Consider the following 20,663-nt stretch of genomic DNA (forward strand, 5'->3'; position numbering starts at 1 on the left):
GCTAAATCAAGAAGACTGGGATGGACGGGACTTTTCTGTTTGAACAGAATAGCATTCTATGCTATAGCACTGGAAAAGCATTAGTGCTAAGCATTTCTTAGCTTTGTTCAACACCAGAAAGAGAAGGGAAAAAAAGAAAGAAAACTTTTGCTTTCTTTCTCTGCATTCCTCTTTGGTGACTGAATTTTCAAACTTTTCTAAATGTTACTAAGAATGAGTCAGAGAAACAGAACTATTAAACAAATTTGTATTTTGAAAGCCCAGAAGAAGCCTCCTGGAACAGTCAAACCCCATGAATATAGTACATATTTTTAATGTTAAATCTGGAAAATAATGTGAATCTTATTCTTAACTTCAAACCCAAGGCAAACTGCCACTTTGATGTTCCTCGGTGCGCTGTTTACACACTGACCCCCACACACTGAAAAAAAAAGAAAAAAGAAAAAACATAAAATACACTAGAAAATGAAACCACTTACCTTGATCAGTGGACATGATTTCACATATACTGATATATAGTCTACTCTGGTTTGATAAGAAAATATTTAGCTTTAGTCTTTTAAAGTTCATGTGATAAAATCTCACTGCTGGCTTTGTAGCCTCTGGTAGTGGAGATTGTGCAGCTCAGTCAGTTCGGATCCCAGCACTTTATACTTTAGGGCATTCTTAAACCTCACGGCTCAAAGACAACCTCATGCATAATATGCCACACCTCCCCAGAGGAAGGGCTGCTGCAGTGCTTTTCATGAGGCCAAGAATAGGCAGACGGAGAGACTTCCATTTATTACAGTAAAATAAACAACAACAGAGGCACATGGAAGCTTCAAATGCACTGGGAACACATTGGGGAATAGGATGGTTTATAAACTGACTAATTCCTTAACCATTAGTAATGCTCTAAAAAAGCCAACAAGAAAACAGTTTGTTTCCACTTTAACTGAGTCCATACCCTGGACCACAGAGGTTACAGAGTCAGGATTTACAGGCTTAAGATGGTAAAATGCCATTATAAATGATCTCGAATGCTACTCTGCCACCTCTGCCTTTCCATCTCAGTACAGCTCATTGATCTTGATAAATCAATAGTGCAGAGCAAATAAATACTACCATAAATTTCCTAAGGAAGCCATGCTCTACATGTTATTTCAGAACATTAACTGGTTAAATATTTATTACTCATTTTTATATACCTTTGTAAGTTTATGTCATTTGATTTTTGACATTTAAAAATTTTCTCAGAGCCCTTAAAGATGAGAAAAATGTCAATTAAAATATTTATAAAATCACAATAAAGTAACTTGGCCATAGACATCACTCCCATGGTAGATAACAACCTCTCCAAGCCCCTCCTTGGTGTCCAGATGCAGGGGTTCTCAGACTGTAGTGTGCACCAGGTCCCTTGCATGGCCTTTCCACACACATTGCCTGGTCCCATTTCCAGAACTGAATTCAACCAGTCTGTGGTAGAGTCCCAGAATTTGCATTTCTCACAATCTTCCAGGGAATGCTGACATTGCTTTCTGGGACGGCACTAGGACAACCACTTAGGTACAGACTTGCTGGTTTGGAGTCGATGGCCTGAATCTCTGGCTCAACTGCCCCTGCTCGGGAATCGCAGCAAGTCGGGGCAGGGGACAATACTCATGATGCGGTGTGAGCGGGGCTTATGTGCACGTGCGAACAGGACTCATAATAAGGAAGTGGGGCTGGCAACTTGATAATTCTTAATAAATATGTTTGCATATTAGGCATGAATTAGTTTTACAACTAATCTAAAAAGAATAGACAAAGAAAAAGGGGTCAAAGAAAAAACCTGAATTGTCTCTTATTTCCCTCACAAACCCTACCCAAGTGTTTAAATTTCACTGTGGCAGGAAAACTGTTTATATTTCATTCCAAGACCACTCAGCCTTTTTAAGTTTCAGTAATGTAAAAAACAGAATGTTTTCCTGTCATAAAAATGCCCCAACTTCTGTGCTTCCTGAGCTTTGATAGCAATGTTTATAACCTCAGGTTTGGTTTTCAAACAAATACCTTTTCATTTTTTATAGCTAACATTTACTCTGTGCCAGGCGCTACATTAAGCACTTTCCATGCGGCATTTCATTAAATCCTCACTGTAAAATCATAATAATTTATCACTATTTTACAGAAGAGAACCACTCTTCTATAAAAGGAATAATATAGGTAAGGTAAGAAATAGTAATTTAGTGTCATTTTGCAGAATAAAAATCTAAGTGTAAAAGGTTAAAAATCTTGGCCCATAACATTTGGGAAATAATAACCTTTAAGAAATTTAATTCACTTTTATACAATAAATGAAGAAATAATGGAATATACTTTTGAATCTTTATAGACGAAAACTAGAAAACCAAAACATGATTTGCAGCTAGAAAGTGATCATTAAAATAAAACATAACTACTATCATTGACCCTCATTGTCCACAAATAGATAATCTGCAATTATATTCAGCATTTACCACAAACTTGTAACTAAATTCCAAGCTTCCCAATAGTAACCATTGCAGTTGCTTATAAAGTTAAACATATACTTTCATGATGCAGCAATCACATTCCTAGATACTTTCGTCCAAGTGAAATGTATCATTAACACGAAAGCCTGTACATGAAATGTTTACAGATGCTTTATTCACAATCACCAAAAGCTGAAAACACCCAATTGTCCTTCATTTAGCAACTGGATAAGCAAACTATGGTAAATCCATGCAAAGGCATAACACTTAAGCAATAACAAGGAATGAGCTGACACATGCACATTAGAAAGAAGGCAATTTAAAAGGCTACATAGATATTATTCCATATGACATTCTGAAAAAGGCAATAAAATAGAACTAAGGCTGCAGGGAGTATGAGAAGGGACTGACTGATTGATTACAAAAGGCCATGACAAAATTTTTGAAGGTGATTGGATTGTTCTATATATTCATTGTGGTGGTGGTTACATGATTGTATGCATTTGTCAAAATTCAGAATTGTACCCTAAAGAGGATAAATTTTACTGTACATAAATTACGCCTTAAATTTTTAAAAAATCGAGCAGCAATTTAAAGTGCAATAAAAGCAATTTATTCTTTAACCCATTTCCCATTTGCCCAGAGAATACTCACAGGCAGTGCTTGTGGTTGAAGTGTTTACCCCGAGATAACTCATGGATTACAGTCCTAACCTTACCCTCAAAGTTTACCATGAAACATATTGCTTTTATTATTATTTTCATCTCACTCTAATATATTGATAACCTTTGGAAACAAATGACATCATTCTATTTACAGCATTCTGTTTTTAGTAGTGGTTATTTCCATTTATAAAATACAGTAACTCTTGATCGTTGAAAATGTCAATCCTAGAAAATGTGATTAATATCATTCTCAGTTGTTAGCCAAAGATTCATTTGATGAATTCAACTTATGTATATATTTCTGTTACATTAGGATTAGAGACAAGTTCTATTTAGAAATAACTCCAAGAAAATTTTTCATATTTTATTTTCACACTGAAAACCAATCAGATTTGCTTCAGCCTCAATAAGCACATTTATGTAAAATTAAATTAATGCTGGCAGCAAGCTGCACTTTTCTTTTTTTCTAAACAGGAAATGGGTTAAAAAACAAAAGGCTATGAAATGAATGGTTTGTTTTGGATAATGTAAACTCAAAACTAAATGATTTTTGGTACATCTATTGCCATTCTCATCAACAGTAGAGATAATCACAGGGTCACTGTTATTTGTTTCCTGTGTTTTAAAAAAAAATCTTGACAGACTCGTTTAACAGAGGAGCAGGTAAACACTGTGCTCACCTCCTCCCAAGACCACATCAAAATTACAACTAAATTATAGAACAATCACCCTGGAGAACCATCTGAAGATTAGCTGAATGGAACTCGTATAGCAGAAGATATAAAGAAGAAGTCACATCGAGATCGAATGTCAACTGTAATTGAAAAATAGAAAATAAAAAAATCTTGAAAAATTCAAGTGACCTAATTAGCTCCCCAAAGTTCATTTGTGAACAGTGAAGTTTATGATGGTATAATTAAAAGGATCTTTCAAATAAATGTTTAGGTAATTTAGTAAAAGATTACTTGTCATAGATATCAGTCCTGAAAAATATCAAAAATCTATGCTAACCAACTAACAGCTATTCACAAAACACCCTGTGCACTGAAGACTTAATGGGCTGTGTTCTTGCTTTTATTCTTCTCCTCCTAGTAGAGCAGTTTATTTCTTTACAAATCCTGTTGAATAAGGAATTTAGAAAGTTCTTCTCAACATTCACATGGTATGTTTTTCATTATATTGAACTTAGTTTACTTTTTATTAAAGCCTACCTGTATTGTTTTCAATAGTGTAACATTTCTAATCGAAATAACCTAAACCAAGAATTTTACCATATAACCCGTGCTTCCTGAATTAAAATTCATTAATCAACAATGTTTTTAAAAAGGTGTGGGGATTACTAAGTAGTCTACCCCATCATTTTTATTTGAAACAACCTGACACATCATCTGTCATATAATTGAAAACTTTCATGTACCCATGACAAAGTTGGCTTTACTAATTATTTACTAATACACATATTTTGGCAATAAAATAACAGAACACATATCAAATGAATGTTATTATTTCAGTTTTTTTTTTCAGATAAAACAAAGAATAGGAAAAAAATAATTGAAGTACTGCTGACTTTCAGTTATCAACTAAGGAGTAAAGTTCTCAAACTGTTTCTCCAATATTGTTTAACTGAAAAGCAGTCTTCATTTTCATAAAGTAAAACTAAACTGAATCTTAACCCATTTTGTAATCTTTAATCTTCTAAGACAATCTAATAAAGTCCAAGAACAATTTGGTATTTAGATGATTCCTTCATTGGCTTTAAAATTTTTTTTAATTAAAAAAACAACCACCAATAATTTCTGTTTTACATGTTTGCAAGCCTTGATGAAGTGAGGCCTGGAAATTCTTTAATATGCCAGATAAATCCTGCTACTTGCATATTGCTGTACCAAACTATTTTTATACAGATCTTCAAAGCAAGCCTATTATCCCTAGATCTCTATTCCTTAATAAAAAATGTTTTTAATATAAATGTTTTATATTAATTCTTTAGTTAGATATTTGAAGTCCCAACCATGTAGTATTGTTCAAGTAGACAGTATCTCTTAAACCAGGGTTTCTGGATGGATGACACAATCTTAAACTACTGCCCATTGTGGGTTCTAGTTCTATTTCATTACTCTCCCAGTTTGGAAGACAATGAATAGAAAGCTTCGCACCTTTCTAATAACATGTGACTAGGAATAATTTATATATTTCAGGTATATGACTTAGCTGAAACCTTGTATCTGAAATATCATCTGATTTTAATAATTTTCTTCTAATAAAATATAGATAATCCAAGAAATAAAATCACTCCTTCTTAAACTAAATTATGAAATTGATTCCCATGCCCCAATTTATAGCCTGTCTAATCTTGTCTGTATGGATTTCCTGCATCATACCATTCCTTTTATGTGTTCAAATACAGAATTCAGTGGTAAGCACACTTTAAATTGGTGATATATCTTTTTCTTTGGCATTTTCCCCCTCCCTCCATCACGGTCTACTCTTTTTAAGTCTGGCATGTTTTTTCTTAATTTTTTTTTTTTTTACTAATCCCTAGTAATTGATATTATATAAAGTTAAAGCAGAAACAAAGTGAATGGATAAAGATGGTGTTTATCAACCTTTATTATTTTTACAGAATTTCTTTGGATTCCACCTGATCAATGTTAAGTAACTACCCTGCACTGGAAGAGCTATGTATATCCTGTAAGTAAATCACATTCACTTCATCAAGTAGTTAATTTTAAGATTTTAAATTCTATAACTCTAATCTTGCCACCACCTAGATTTCTACCTTTCCTACTCAAAATTCTTAAGTGAAACTATTCTTAGCTCTCATAATATCTTCATTAAAGAACATATACCAAGCACTTAATACCATGCTAGGCAAACAACAGATGTTCAGTTCTCTTTTCCACTCAATCCCTATCATAGATCTTCTGCCTCATAATAAGAGTCATTCTTTACAAACGCTTCCTCTAGCAATTTAGAGTCTTCTTTCATTTATACTTATACCTACCATGACAATGTCTACCTGTAGGGTTATAAAGCTGAGGTTGCCATCTATTGTGAGCAATATATTATTCCAATTATGTAATGGGTATAGAATTTCAGTAGGGGAAGATCGAAGAGTTCCAGAGATGGATGGTGGTATGCTAGTAGAATAAGTGAATACTAACATCACTGAATTGTACACTTAAAGATGACTAAACTGGTAAATTTCATGTGCATTTTACCACAATAAAAAATTACTGCAATTACATTTTCCGCCACCAGTTTATGCTACGTATCCCTGCTGTTCCCCAATCTATTTGTTCATGCTTATGAATTTACTATCATAGGCTCTCTATTGCCTATACTATTCCTTTGCATTCTTCTCTTCCTTTTCTTCTCTAAACAACTGACCTATTGGAGGGCTACAATCCTCCACTGTACAGAAAATTCTAAAATGTCAATTCCTAGTACCAACTTCTTTTTTCAGCTTCATGTTCTCATTTCCACATGTCTGGAAGCTATTTCCTTTATTGGAGAAGGGAAGTTTGAACCTCATCTTGAGGATAAGTGCGATTTCATTAGGCAGCAAAAAGAGGGAAAGGATCATATTTTAGGTCTGCAGTGAGAAAATCTGTGGCAGATTTTCAACTTCATTACGGCCTGCAGAACTGTTCACCACTTCCAGTTGGTATCTTCGATGGCTGCTTGCTGCACTTAGAATTAAATCCAAATTCCATATAAGGCCTGAAGGCTCTGGCCTCCACTTACCTTCCTAGCCTCATCTCTTGCCACTTTGCTTTCAAAATATGTTCCCAAACCCTGTTCCCTCTATCAATCATCGGTTTTGAGAAGGAAGTCAAGAAAAATGTTTTCTTTTCATAAATTTCCACAGGAACATAACTATTATTTTTTCCAACTTTGAAATAATCATGTAGCTTCCAGAAAAGGCTCCTCTGAGACTTTAAGAAAATAAAACTTAGGCTTTGCTCTTGCCAGGTCAGATAAAGGGTAATAAAGCACATCCAGCTACTTGTTACTAACTTGGGAGAAAAGAGGAAGAACTTTCATTTCTTTTTTTTCTTGATTAGCTGTCTCATCTACATTTCTTTTAATTACTGTCTTCCTTTCCCCAAGACCCCAATGCACAGTTTGTTAGTGTAACAGCAGCCGCTTAGGCCTTTTGCGTTAGTCCAAATGTTCGTAAGAACAAACTTAGAATGTGGATACCCTAAATATAAACAGCACCATCTTGTCTTTGCAAATCATCCACTCTACTTATTTCTACCCTTTCGTCCCACAGATAATGACACACTTAAAGATGCACTTTCCTTTCTGATGCAATGTCAGAGTATATTATAGAAGTGAGAAAATTCTAAAGAAAGACTATTAGTAGTAGATCTAGATTTTAGTAAACTTTTAGAAAACTAATATAAACTTTTATCTAAGTTACTATCTTTGTAGCAGGAAATAAAAGCAAGGAAAAAACAGGAATTAAAAAAAAAAAACCCAGCCCATTTCCATCATATGGGCCATAACTGATAAATGGGTACTTGATAAATTATAAATTTACTTGCTTGAAATTTTCAAATTATTATCCTAGCAACACAGATACTGAACTTTACCAATAATGATGAAACAGAAATAGGTTTTCAATATTACATTAAGGATTATAACATATTCATATAGCCTTTAAGACTTGTTTGTGCATTAATCACTAGAATTCAAAATAATCTTCTATTTGTAAAAATGGCATATATTTATACTCTACACAGGGTAGCAAAGGCAAACGTATTTAGCATCTAGGCAGACCACACAAATGGGTAAGGATACAGGTTTAAACAATATATATTAAGCAAACTGGGGAATAATTTTTTAAATTTAATTTTTAAACAAAAACATTGGGTGGGTCAAAGAAAACTTTGAGGTATCAATTTGCGATCCCTCTTAAAATTGTTTTATCTGTTTATTTACAAAGAATTATTGAGCCCAGGTGGGACTCTACACAGTGTACACGGCACACCGCTAGGTACCTGGGAATTTTTTGGTAAGTCCTGACCATCACTTTCCTAGAACCTCATTTTCCTTCAGCCACACTATCCCTTTGAGTTCCTATGGCCTCAAGGTCTTCGCATATGACTAATCTCACTATCCCCTATGGATTTCCTTTAAACACTTTTTTGTACCTGTAATTAAATAAACGTTCATACAATGTCTGTGTTTAGCATTTGTTGTCCTTACTATTCATAAAACTCCTGGAAAGCAAGGACCATGACTGTCCCATGCATTATTATGGGCCCTGGGCACACCGTGTCAGACACTTAATACAATCTCATTAAATGATCCCCTTTCCAAGGATTCAAAGGGAGAGCAGACATGTAAAATGGTGACAGGTTTAGCTAGGGCCCTGTTATTGTTATAAGTGTATAGATGAGGGTCAGAAAAGGCTTTCTGGAACAAATGATCTTCAACCTTCTGATGCCACAACCCTCTCGGTGTGAAATCTGGGTGTTGCACTCGCAAGTGTGTATGTATGCATGCATGAATGCATCCATGTATAAGTTAAATACAACTACTACTTCAATACAATGCATACTGTAAAACACAAAAATAGAACATAAAATAGGATGAAGTAAAGACATACTATTTTTGAGAAAATGATGTGTTTAAATCTGTTTTTTTTTTTAATTTTGGTTAAATATTTCGTGATACAGCCATTTGAAAGAGCAGATCAAAGTCAGTTTACTTCCATATAGGGTTTTAATGATTGCCCTAGTTGAGAAAGAGTCATTGTTCTAAGACATATAGCATTGGCTCCACTTACTAAATAATGATATACATTTTTAAATAACATCTACCAATTGTGCAAAGGTTTTCCTTGTAATTCTTCTGGTAAATTTAAATTTCCATCTGCTTTGATGTCTTAAGTGTAATATATATATATATTTTTTATTTTTGAAAATTTGGTCTAAAACCTACTAAAACTATTTCAAAAATTTTAAAACAAGGCTAAAAAGATCTGTATTTAAGTTTGAATGTGTGCGCGCAGAAATGAGGCTTTAAAAAAGTTTTTTAAAAAGATACACACATCAATCTTGGTGATAAAACTACACAATAATGGAAATATTTCCAAATAATCATTTAAAAATGCTCTGTCCAGGGTGTTCTTTTCTTCTGCTCATTCAAATCTCACTGTTACCTCAGAAGGATAGGTTCTATTTATTTTTTCAAATATATCTCCTGGTAAGAACCTGCTAAATATGTACTGACAAACACTTGTGCTCACATGAAATGTTAGTGAATGCGAACAGTTGTGTGGTTTTTTGTAAAAGAAAAAGATAAATTCTTTGGTCCGAGAACTCATTTAAGTAGTCATTATAGAACCTACAAATCTCTGGGTAGTACAAAAGATGGTCGCTTATTTCCAAGTAGTCCCAGAATTCCACTATCTAAAATAATGTAATTGCAGTCGACATAATCAGCCAAGTCCAAACTGCCAAGGGCAGGAAGGACACAATTGAGCTTCCCATTGCCATTTCCCACCCTTCCCTTGGAATTCCTCATATGTACCTATCTAATATACTTGATGAATACATCCATAAATATTAGGAATGCTAAGGTCTTTTTTTCTTTTTTTTCTTTTTTAACTGCTTAGGGAAAAGGTTCCAAGTTCTAGGATTTGCTTTTTATACTCCAGTGGTTCAAATTTTGTACTTCCTGGGGGCATGTAACCCTTCATGGACCATTGCTCTGGAGAAGACAACTTATAGAAGTAACATTTATGTTCCTAGGTAGTTTTTCACAGGGATCTGGTATATTTCAGCTAATACCACTTTGATTTTCAAGTTATTCCTGAAATTATGTAAATTAAAAAGCTGACATAAATGTTGTTGTACCAATGTTAAAATTGTGATGATGGTAGAAAACAGCATAAACAATAAATGCCACATGCAAAAACATTTTAAAAAAATCTCCAGAATTACATTGAATTCTTTCAAAATTGTAATCATAGTCTCTAGAATAGTCTAGACAATCTAAAGACTACCTAACCCTATGGTTTGATTATAGGATATCAATTATGATAACGAAAAATTAAGAAAATTAATGGAATTAGGATGCCATTACATTTTAATCTAAAAGTAACTCTGAATAATATTGGTAAAGAAATCCTTGAAAAAGAATGTCATCCCCATAATAAAAGATACCAGTTAAAATAATATTACTTTTAGCTTTGAATTAGAATAAATGCTTTTAAATTGTAAGATCCGATCCTGAAGAAACTGTCATTTCAAGTATTCCCAGCGGCAAGAAAACAGCCATTGAGAAGGCAAAATGTGGTAATGAATATCAAAATACCACAAAACAGCACATCACCTCTGCCACATTGGGCAAGTTCTCCTAAAGAAAAATCTACATACATAAAGATAAATGTAATGTCAGTTAGAACAGGGAAAAACTGGAAGCAACTTAACAGTTTAACAAAATTATTTTTATAACGATACTCCTTTCCCCAGGACAAGGTCAGTTCAAAGTACACAGAAGCCATGAACTATTGACTATTTGAATGAGTTAAAAAAGAAGCTGCACTAAGCATGTAGGCACTTTTTGGGGGGTACTCACTAAAAACACGCTAGACCTGAAATTGCCCAATTTAAATTATGATCATTTCCAGATCCATTACATTATACAATAATATTCTCAATATATGTAATAGATAATGTGTTCATTAGATAAAATTATCATTTCAAAGTACTAAGTTTCATTTCTTTCTTCATTTAAATAATAAATTAGAGTTTTGGTATCTATATCCATAGGTCAGAGACTTTTTACTTGAGAAGAATTTTTATTCTTATCATTTATTTATAAACCATCTACTAGCCACCCTGAATTTTGAAATGAGAGACTTTTATTCTATTAAAATAAACTTTATTCTATTTTAAATGTAAGAGTTGATGCTAAAAGATCACTTTATAGTTTACACATGTTGTAGTCTACGGTATGCATCAATGTAAGCCTACATGTTTGGAATAACTTCTGTCAATCTCGCTATCATTACTATTGCCAGGGTAGTGTTGAAAAGACCATGCATACTCAGTGCAAACAGAAAATGTTGATGCTATTAACCACAACTGTAAAAAGGGTAATTAGTTTCACATCCTATAACCTTTCAAAGGGCTTTCCGCCCCCACTCCTTATTATTCAAATTTTTTTCCGGGTTGCTAAGAAGAGTTTAAGTTTTGATTTTGACGATTTCGTTATTACGTCATATACTAATTTAGAATTAACAGCCTGTTATTTATTAAAATGAAGTTATTGCTTATGGATTGGGTTTGACTTCTTCAATGGATTATTTCTGGTTTTGAAAATTCCCCTTTCTGCTTGTTATTCTTCTCCTTAGGGATTCTTAAACATTTTGATGACATCTGAGTAAGACTCATTCTTTTCCTCATTCCTTCCTAGCACTTCCTAGTTGCTAGGCTTTGTGCAGCACCTAGGAGCACAAAAATGATCAACAAAATCCATGACCTTCAAAAGCATCCAATTTAGTCAGGGAGAGGTAGACAAAAATGAATTCTGAACCATTAGAGATTGGAGGAGGAACAGTTTAATTCTCTCTCAAAGTAGAGCTCTTTCCAGAATTGGAGACATAGGAGCTAGGTCAGATAGTTACTGCTCTAATCTTACAGTGTGGTATCTCTCCTTGTCTTCCAATTATTAAAATGGCAACATACAACTGTCACTGGCAAGTTAGGCAAGTTTCTTTACCTTAAATTTTTTTATTTAGCCCTAGTTCAGTTCAACGATCTAAAAGGTAAGTGTGTTCTATGCTGAGCCAAAAACTGGAGATTTAAGATAAGTAAAATAGTTCCTAGCCTCAGGAACTCAATCTAGTTGGGGAGAGAGAGACAAGATAATAGTCAATTGCAAAATATGTTGATGACATATTACCACAGAGTGCTTAAGGAGCTCAAAGAAGAATAATGCCATAGGGAAAATAGCTTTACTGCAAGACGTGTAGTTGAGCAGTGTCTTAAAGGAAGTACAGTTAACACTGAATTTTTTTTTCTGTTGTTTAAAAAAAAAAAAACCCACCTGACATCATGTAGGTATTTCTAGCTTCAACATTCACAATGTGTCCCATGAGTAGATAATTCATTTAGCCATTTCTGTATTGTTGAACATGTTAGTGGCTTCCCATTTCTTCCCATTCCCACTGGAGTACCTGATGTGATCAATTATTCACTAGATCACTCAGTAACTTATTACGGGTAAATTTCTAAAACTGAGACTGTGGGATCAAAGACATCAACATTTTTAGTGCTATTGGTACATGTAGCAGGTGTATTCTTCTATTTACTTCCATGCATTCTCTTTTCAGAGAGCTCTTGCTTCACAGGACATTCTGAGTAGGTAGTTAAGTCAAGCAGCCTGTGTTCTGTGGCCACATCTTATGGGACCAAGAGTAAATGCTAACCAAAGCTTAGCCCATCAGAGTCTCTCTCCAAGGCATCAGTAGTTGAAACAAGTATGTTTCTGCAGAGCACACAGATGCAGAAGAGGCCAGTCTCATGGCAAGATTGCATAACTGTTCTGGTTCTGGGCCCCTGTGAGGCCAGATGAACTTACTGTTCCGTTGGCTCTAGAAAATACCGTTTTACTGTCCTCATACATCCCTTTTTTCTCTAAGATATAGTGGGATTCTTCGATTCCTTGCAACAAAATGTTCTCTAAGCACATATTGTCAAATTGGTTTCCCATAGTTTGCATCAAGTTACACTGTCATCTGAAATTTATAAGGGTGCCAATCTAAAATATAACTACTCAGGAAATTTTTGCCAATGTAAGAAAAGAATATTTATTTGTATATTTCTTTGATTGCCAGTTACATGAAAGTTTTTTTCTCCTGTATTAGTCATTTGTTTTATTTTTTTTTTGAAATATTTGTTCATGTTCTTTGACAATTACTATCTAAGGGCTTCTTAAAGACAGTAACTCAATTCTCTATCTTCTTCTCTTTGAAATTTTATCATTTCTATACTCCTCTGCTACTGTAATATTTAAGTTTCATATCTGAGTTAATGCAATATCTTTCTCATTAAGAAAATTGAGCATAAAAGCTGAGAATGTAGGATTGAGGTCAGAATGGATCAGGGTTTTAATTCTAGTTCACCATTTAATTATTAGTGAAACTTGAAAATAATATGTATCTCATAGCAAGAGTTTTATTTGTTCAGTGAGGATAAACTCCACTTTCTCTAATGTTTAAGGATTAAATAAGATGATGAATGTACTCTATGTTGTCTGACATTAAGAAAACACTAAAAGTTCATATTGTAATTCCAATAATTGTACCTTAAATGCCCTTACACTTGCTCAAAGTGAATGATGACTGTTTTGCAGCTATAGAAAACAGCTATGCAAGAGAGCTCACAAACACAAGTGCAACAGTCGAAGCTGCTTAGGCAACTTGACCCCAGTGCTCACGTGCCTGGCAGTAGGAGTGAGACAGAGACCATGAACCTTCTGCTCCTTCATATTTCCTACAGCATGGTCCCTAAATGCAGGCAAAGTGATTATTTCCTTTCAGGCCCAAGCAAAGAAGCATCAGATTCTTCTAATCCTGGGGTGGTGGTGGGCAGGCGGGGAATAACATGCACTGGGCTGGACTTAGTGAGAGAGCGGATCTCCAAAGCTACGCTATTTCTCAAGGACTTTTTTTTCACTTGATGCAAGTATTACTTTATGTGCTGCCTTTAGAATCCGAATATCAAGAATAAGATGGGACTTGACTGTATTGTGATGGTAATGACAGAAGAAAAATTCTCCCTGCTGTGAATGAAGAAGAGGAAGATGAAAAAGAAGAATTCAGCCGGCCTTGGATATCGTTCCCACCAATGTTTCCACTATTTAAACTCTCAGTTATCATTAGACTACAAAACTGAAGATCTATTCTTTGAATGTTTAAAATTATTCAAAGATTCCTTATTCTCTATAGGATACAGTAAAAATGTCCATGCAAGCCAATATCTCCATTCTCAAATCCTGCCCTACCTTAGCTCAAATTCTGCGCTCAGCTACTAGCTCTTCCCAGGCCCACTAATTGTTACCTGAGCACCGTGGCACATACCATGTTTAATCATTTTCTTCATTTAGAATTTAACAAGAGCAGGTAGACATGCAAAAAGCGTTTGTTCTTTTGGGGGTGATGAATACGTTCATGGCATAGGCTAAGGTAATGGTTTTTGCAAGTGTATACTTATCTCCCTAACTCATCAAGTTGTGTATATTAAATATGTACAGCTTTTTGTATGTCGGCCATGCCTCTATAAAGGAATTAAAAAAAAAAAAAAAGGTGTGTTGAATAAAAAAATGTTAGGTGAGAATGAATGTGAGGGATGAGAGTGTGAATGAAAGAGATTAAAGAAAAATTTATCCTGTAGAGAGAAGGCTAAAATAGTATTCCAGGATTTCACTGCCACAGTAGCAAATATTTTAACATTCCTGGGATTATTACTGATACTCTAGAGAATATCACAACTGTCAACATCATCTTTAGCACTAAATGGGTTTTTGAATATTACATTCTTTAATACCAATGATAACCCAGTAAATTCTAAGAAAGCGGGCAAATATGTTTAGAGAGAGTTAAGTAACCTGCCTAGATACCTCCAGGTAGCCAGGATGTGAGATGGAACTAAATCTAGGTCTGCTTGTGCTGTTAACCACTGAACTGAAATGCCTTCTCATGCTAGCCCATCAAACTCTGATTTAGAAAAAAAAAAAAAAAATTGTCAGTACTGTGCTCTGAAAGAAAAGTAAAGCCAACATGTGATATGGTTTTGCAGCAGTAATTGCACATGAAATGATCATGATGACAGGCTTTCCTCAATTTCCACTAAATAAAGTATAGATAAAAACACACGCCTTCTCCACTGGGTCATCGGGATACTTATTCTTGTGTCTCAGCTTATATGAGACCTCCCAGGATAAGCATTTTCTGATGACCCAATCTAAAGTTTGCTGCCCTAAAAATCTCTCTTTAACACATCATGTTTTGTCTTCACACATTTGTCACTATTTGAAGTTACACCGGTCACCTATTTGTGTACTATGTCTGCACCCTTTATTATGTAAGTTTCACTAAAGACCTTGCCTGTTGTATTCGGTGCCCTATCCTCCACATCAACAACACTGCCCAGGGTAGAGTAAACGTTCAATAAATATTTGACGAATGATCACAAGGTTACCACTGATAACAGTAACATAGCCAAAGAAAGAATTTCTCCGAGTTGGAGAAGGTTGGTGGGGTGAGGGGAGCTCAGGAAAGAGAGTCCAGGTAAGCAAACACAGGTTCTATGTCACCAGCAATGCCTACAGAAGAGAATGCATTAACCCACAGCATGAATATACATACTGTCCAGGTGACACCTGTGCCCTAGAGTAGAACTATATTCGCACCTCAGGCTGTCTTTCCTTAGTGCTCCTTCCCCACTTGCTCTGGGCTCCACAATCGCAAAACAACATTATGATTATCATTTTATTTCTATAAATATAGATATAAGGAAGAGAACATGTGAACTAAAAGGCACATACATCTAACTGGCTTGGCAGTTATATTTTGTAAAAGTTTAGGCATTTATAATGAAAAATAGTTCTTTTTCTTACTACCGTGGTTATTGAGGGAATCACTTCAAACCTGCTCTTCCCCTGAGCACACTGGAAGTCACATCTGTGAGACTTTAGGGTGATATCCAATGTTCCACTCTTCATATGGGTTAACAATGTAGGAAGTCAGTAGACCTTACCCCATATCTTTGCTTCCAACATGCAATTCTCAACATTAGTCATTTCTGCAATTCAAGTTTTGTGACCCTGAACAAATTGCTTAATCTTTATGGGCCTCAGATTCTTCTCTGTGAAATGAGGGTGTTAAAATGAAGATCCTGACAGCTGAGACAGCTCATGGACCAAATGGACCACAATGACTAAAAATAGTTAACTTCAAAAAATAGATTATAAATCCGTACCTCAAAAGCCAATAGACAGAAAAACTCAATTTAGAGATTAGACAGAATGTGGCAATAAAACACAGGGGGAAAAAGGTAAGAATTTAACAGCTGTTTATTCTCTCTGTAGTTAAATTATTCACTTTTAAGTCACGTCAGGCAGCATTCCAGCATAATGTGTCAAAGCAAGAAGCAGCAAGACTTGACTATTTGCACAGAAATAGTGGTGGGTTGATCTGTCTACTCAGACTGTTCTGTTACAGGTTTGAATTACTCCAAGCACTTTATTCAGCATTTCCAATCTGTCGTCTATGTAACACTTTATAAGAAATAACTCTTTACATATTTACAAATATAAATATAAACTTGTCATTTAGTAAAACCTTGAATTTGTACTGAAGGACTGAAAAACGTCATGCCATCAAAGAGCTTGAAAAGCTGTAAGAAGTCTCAAAACTCACTGAAATCTGGGACCTTTCCCTACCTTTGCAGACAAGGACAAAGAGAGCCAGAAAGCAATGCTTCATAGCAGATCTGAGAACTCAGCATATTCTAAACTCATTACCACAAGACTCTGGGCATGGTGCTGGGTCTCACCACTGACAATGTTTGTGAATGGAAGTGCACACCTTACCCTGGGCAATAAGGAACAGTAGGTCCAAAAACCGCATCCCTTCAGGTAAACTCCATGTCATATGGCCATGCTCTCCTCACCCTCTGGTACAGTGGTTGGCACTGAGGTAGGTGCTCCAGGGACTGACCCTGCTGACCACTCCTCTTCACCAATTTCATAAACTGTAACCCTCAGTTTCTTGTCAATGGCTGATGGAACAGTGTTTTCAACATGTTTTGAACACCCTGTGGCTTTATTATTTAGTTACTTGGAAAATTCAGTCAAGGAACATATTAAGAAATACGCTTATGAGTGAAAATAAATGACTAGGTACCTCCCAATACCTATAGAACACAGATAAATTCTAACTAGATATTCACTTAAAAATACACAATCACAACTCTGAGTAATAATAAAAATAGTAAGAAAATTCAAACGCTAGAGGACATGAGAATTGTCCGGATTTATCCAACTCAACTCAACTCAACTGCTTAAGTAACCAGACCCTCACGTACTTCACATCCATTCACCCACAGGCTTTTTTAGGTTTGCTTTTACATTAACTTCTTTTCCTCCAAAATTTAGATTGCTTATGAACAAAGAACTTTTATGGATAAAAATTTCATCTCAATACAAGATTAGCTTAAAAATTTTTATAGATGCTAAGGAAAATTTCAGGCACACATACATCTATTATTATTGAAAAATATGCTTTTTAGAGTTAGTATATGCCTAATCTAAGGAGGTATATTTTAAAAATACTTAAAATAGTAATGATAAAGTATATAGACCAGTAAGTACAAATGGTAAGAATTTTAAAGTCAACTACCATTAATACCAAGAACCCACAACTGTCAGTCAGTTCTAAAAACCTGTTCTTGAAATAAGAACATGAGTCCTTGACCAATACAAGGACTTACCTAATTTTATGCTATCATTAAACAAAGAAAACTAAACAAATAGAGTCTATTAGCAATGACCTTTCCAGCTCTCTGAGCAGCCACTGACATGAATGTCCAAGATGACAGCTGAACGGCAAATTAGAACTAAAGCTGCGTAAGCGAAGCCTGTCCTTGCAGCCTTCCTATAGCAAATAAAAATGGCAGACCCAGCTAGACTCACAGAGCCCTGGCGCTGTGGTTTAAATGACAGAAAAACTTACACGAAAGAAGTATCCAGCGTATAGACAGCCCTCTTTTTGTTTTTCACTTTTACATTTTAGCGCACAGTTTTGGGGAAGGGGATACAATGCTGCTTTACAAAGGACATAGAAGTCCCTTGTTTGAGCTACCAGCCTCTTAGCCACACAGAAAAATGTCAGTCATCCATTTGTTAGCACCAAAATCTCCTTCCACTGCTTACAATATGCACCACACATTTTAACGGGCTGTTGAAACAGAAAAACAAAGGAAGCCCTTGAAACAGAAGCAGATCTTCCTAGCTTTGCCCTTCCTTTATCAGTGCGCCTGCATGCCTGCCGTTAGAGCACTGTCACATTGTTTCCACATGCTTGGGCCCTTGAAACTTGTGCAAAAGCATTGCGAAATTACACTACATAAACATCACATTTCAAAACATGAGCTACTGATGGTAGGCAAATCATGTGTGCCAGAAAAGCCATTAATTAAATTATACCCTACAAATGTCCCTGGCATGAGACATTTTCTTATTTGAAGAAAAGACATTGAACACGTGGCCAAGGGCGTATTTCAAAAAGAATATCGGTAAAATTCACTCTGAGAAACCATTAAAAATGACTGTCTTTTTGCCACTTTCAGAGATCATAAAACAATTTTACAGGCACAAAATTTTTAAAAGATTAAAGATTAATTCTTTCATTTTTGCAACATCGACATTTAATAGCACAGGCATAAGTGAGCTGCTTAAAATCAATCCGACGAAAGTGTGTGATACTGGAGATTTCTTGTAGAAGAGCTTATAAGCTCCTTTTCCTTAGACCACATGGAGATAATGCCCCATACCAAACGTAGTATAAACTAGATGTACAGTACCAGGGTCACTTACCTTATAAAAGCTGAATTTATTCCTCTTGGTTAGAAGCCACGAAGGTAAAACTCCCTTCATTTGTTCTTCCAGCGAGCCAAATCTAGCCTCCTATTAACCCAGTCCATTGCAGATAATTTCACACAACACACGCTCCCCTGCTTCCCCCAGTTCCCAGCCCAGCAAGGATAATCACATTCCAGCGGGGAGTGAACAGATGGTGGATTCCATGGTAACCAGCCCTCCTAAGGCGATTGGAAGAAGTGTGTGACTACTGCTTATTGGGTAACAATCGCTGTCTTTGTGCTCCAGCCTTGCAAAATCTAAATGAAGGAACATATAGCCACTCACATGCGCAGGGCTTGCCCAGCAGGTGTTTGGCTATTTAAACAAGGTAATGCAGGCCAATAAAAGCTTTACGATGAGTCTATCTTTGGTGGTACAAAGTCCGAACACTTCAGGTAGTGTCCACTGCTTGTTCAAGGAGAAAGGTCATCAAAAGCTTAACTTCACAAACAGGAAACAAAACTAGAAAGTTAACTTGAAAATTTATGATAAAGCATTCTAGAAATCTAAGCTGTGTCAGCAAGTCATTTTCTGATTTACCATCTACATCAAAAGTAAAACAGGTTTTATATTTACGAAGTTTTTTTAAACAAAACAATTTTCAAATTTGAAAAACTATAGTGTTTTAGTTTGAAAACAAAGGTTTTCAAAAGTAATTGTTTTATAAATCATGTAAGAATTTTTGCAAAACAGTTGTAGTAATTCGTTGATGAGGGAAGGGAAGGCTATTGAATTTAAAATTTTCATTAGAGCCTTACCTAATTGTAGGATTAAAATCTCTTGCTATGTACTCTATACTAGTTTTTTTTTTCTGCTTCATAAAAGTCAAATGCTAATTCAGCAGGAAAAGGGCTTTCCCCCAATCCATGGTAATCGATCAGAATAAGTCCTTGTAAGAGCGAAATGGCTGAAAACCAAACACACCACAGCAAAACCAACCATTGGAGGCAATGAAAAAATCTAAAATAGGTAAGTTTTAGGCATTCAAAAAATCTATCAAAAATGGCTTTTTAAAGAGGCAAGGTCTACTATGGTCATGCTACCCTGAAAAAGCCCAATCCCATCTGATCTTGGAAGCTAAGCAGGGTCAGGCCTGGTTAGTACGCGGATGGGAGACCACCTATGTGCTGTTGGCATACAAAATAAAAAAATAAAAATAAGGGATTGTAAGCTGACAAGCTCCTTGCAATCTGTGAGGTCAACCAAGGGTTGCCTCACCTAAAAAATTTAAAAAATAATAAAATAAATAAATAAAATAAAGGGGCAAGGAAAAGAAATATTTAGGACAAGCCTAAAGCAAAACTAATGACACAAAAATGGTAACCTGTGACTAGACTTGTAGGTATTAATTAATTGCCTCCTTGTTTTGTAATTACCCCATCTTAAATTTAGGGTTCCTTTTCTCGGCACGAATAGAAATGAGACATAAATATTGATAGGAAAATTAAATTATTACTTGCAAGTGATATGATTCAATTCCTAGAAAAAAAATTCAAAGAAACCAAGCAAGATATTATTTATAGTACCAGAAATTTAGTAAAGTAGCCAAATATATCAATATACAGTAATTCCTTTGTAAGAGCAAAATTCATCTGAATATCAATAAAAAGAGGTTTACTAACAATGGCAACGAAAAGTATCTGACACTTGGGAATAATATTATCAAGAAATATGTGTGATATATGTGGAGAAAAAATGAACTCCCTTTGGGAGGAAAATAAAGGAAAACTAAGTAGAGAGACATAATGTAATATTGGATACAAAGATCCATTTTTAAAAAATCGAGTCTTCCCACAAAACTTCTAGTCATCTAGTAAATTTATACACACACACACACACACACACACACACACACACA

At 35.1% G+C, this 20,663-nt stretch overlaps 1 protein-coding gene across 5 annotated transcripts in view; it reads right to left on the reverse strand.

Annotated features, from left to right (window-relative positions):
- FGD4 (FYVE, RhoGEF and PH domain containing 4) overlaps positions 1-20,663 on the reverse strand; it is a 165,372-nt gene that overhangs the window by 67,456 nt on the left and 77,253 nt on the right. For 2 of the 5 annotated variants that reach the window (XM_036236666.1, XM_016131355.2), the window contains exon 1: positions 18,761-19,854. The exons of 2 other annotated variants lie outside the window; for them this stretch is intronic. Coding sequence is in view for 1 of the 3 variants with exons in the window: in XM_016131353.2 (XP_015986839.2) it covers positions 480-570 (91 nt within the window). In the remaining 2 variants the exon portion in view is untranslated. Of the gene's footprint in view, positions 1-479; positions 3,468-18,760; positions 19,855-20,663 lie in introns of those variants that run through there. One more of the 5 variants, XM_016131353.2, reaches the window with a different exon arrangement.

Source organism: Rousettus aegyptiacus, unplaced genomic scaffold (genome assembly GCF_014176215.1).
Source record: "Rousettus aegyptiacus isolate mRouAeg1 unplaced genomic scaffold, mRouAeg1.p scaffold_m13_p_2, whole genome shotgun sequence".
Lineage (NCBI taxonomy): Eukaryota > Metazoa > Chordata > Mammalia > Chiroptera > Pteropodidae > Rousettus > Rousettus aegyptiacus.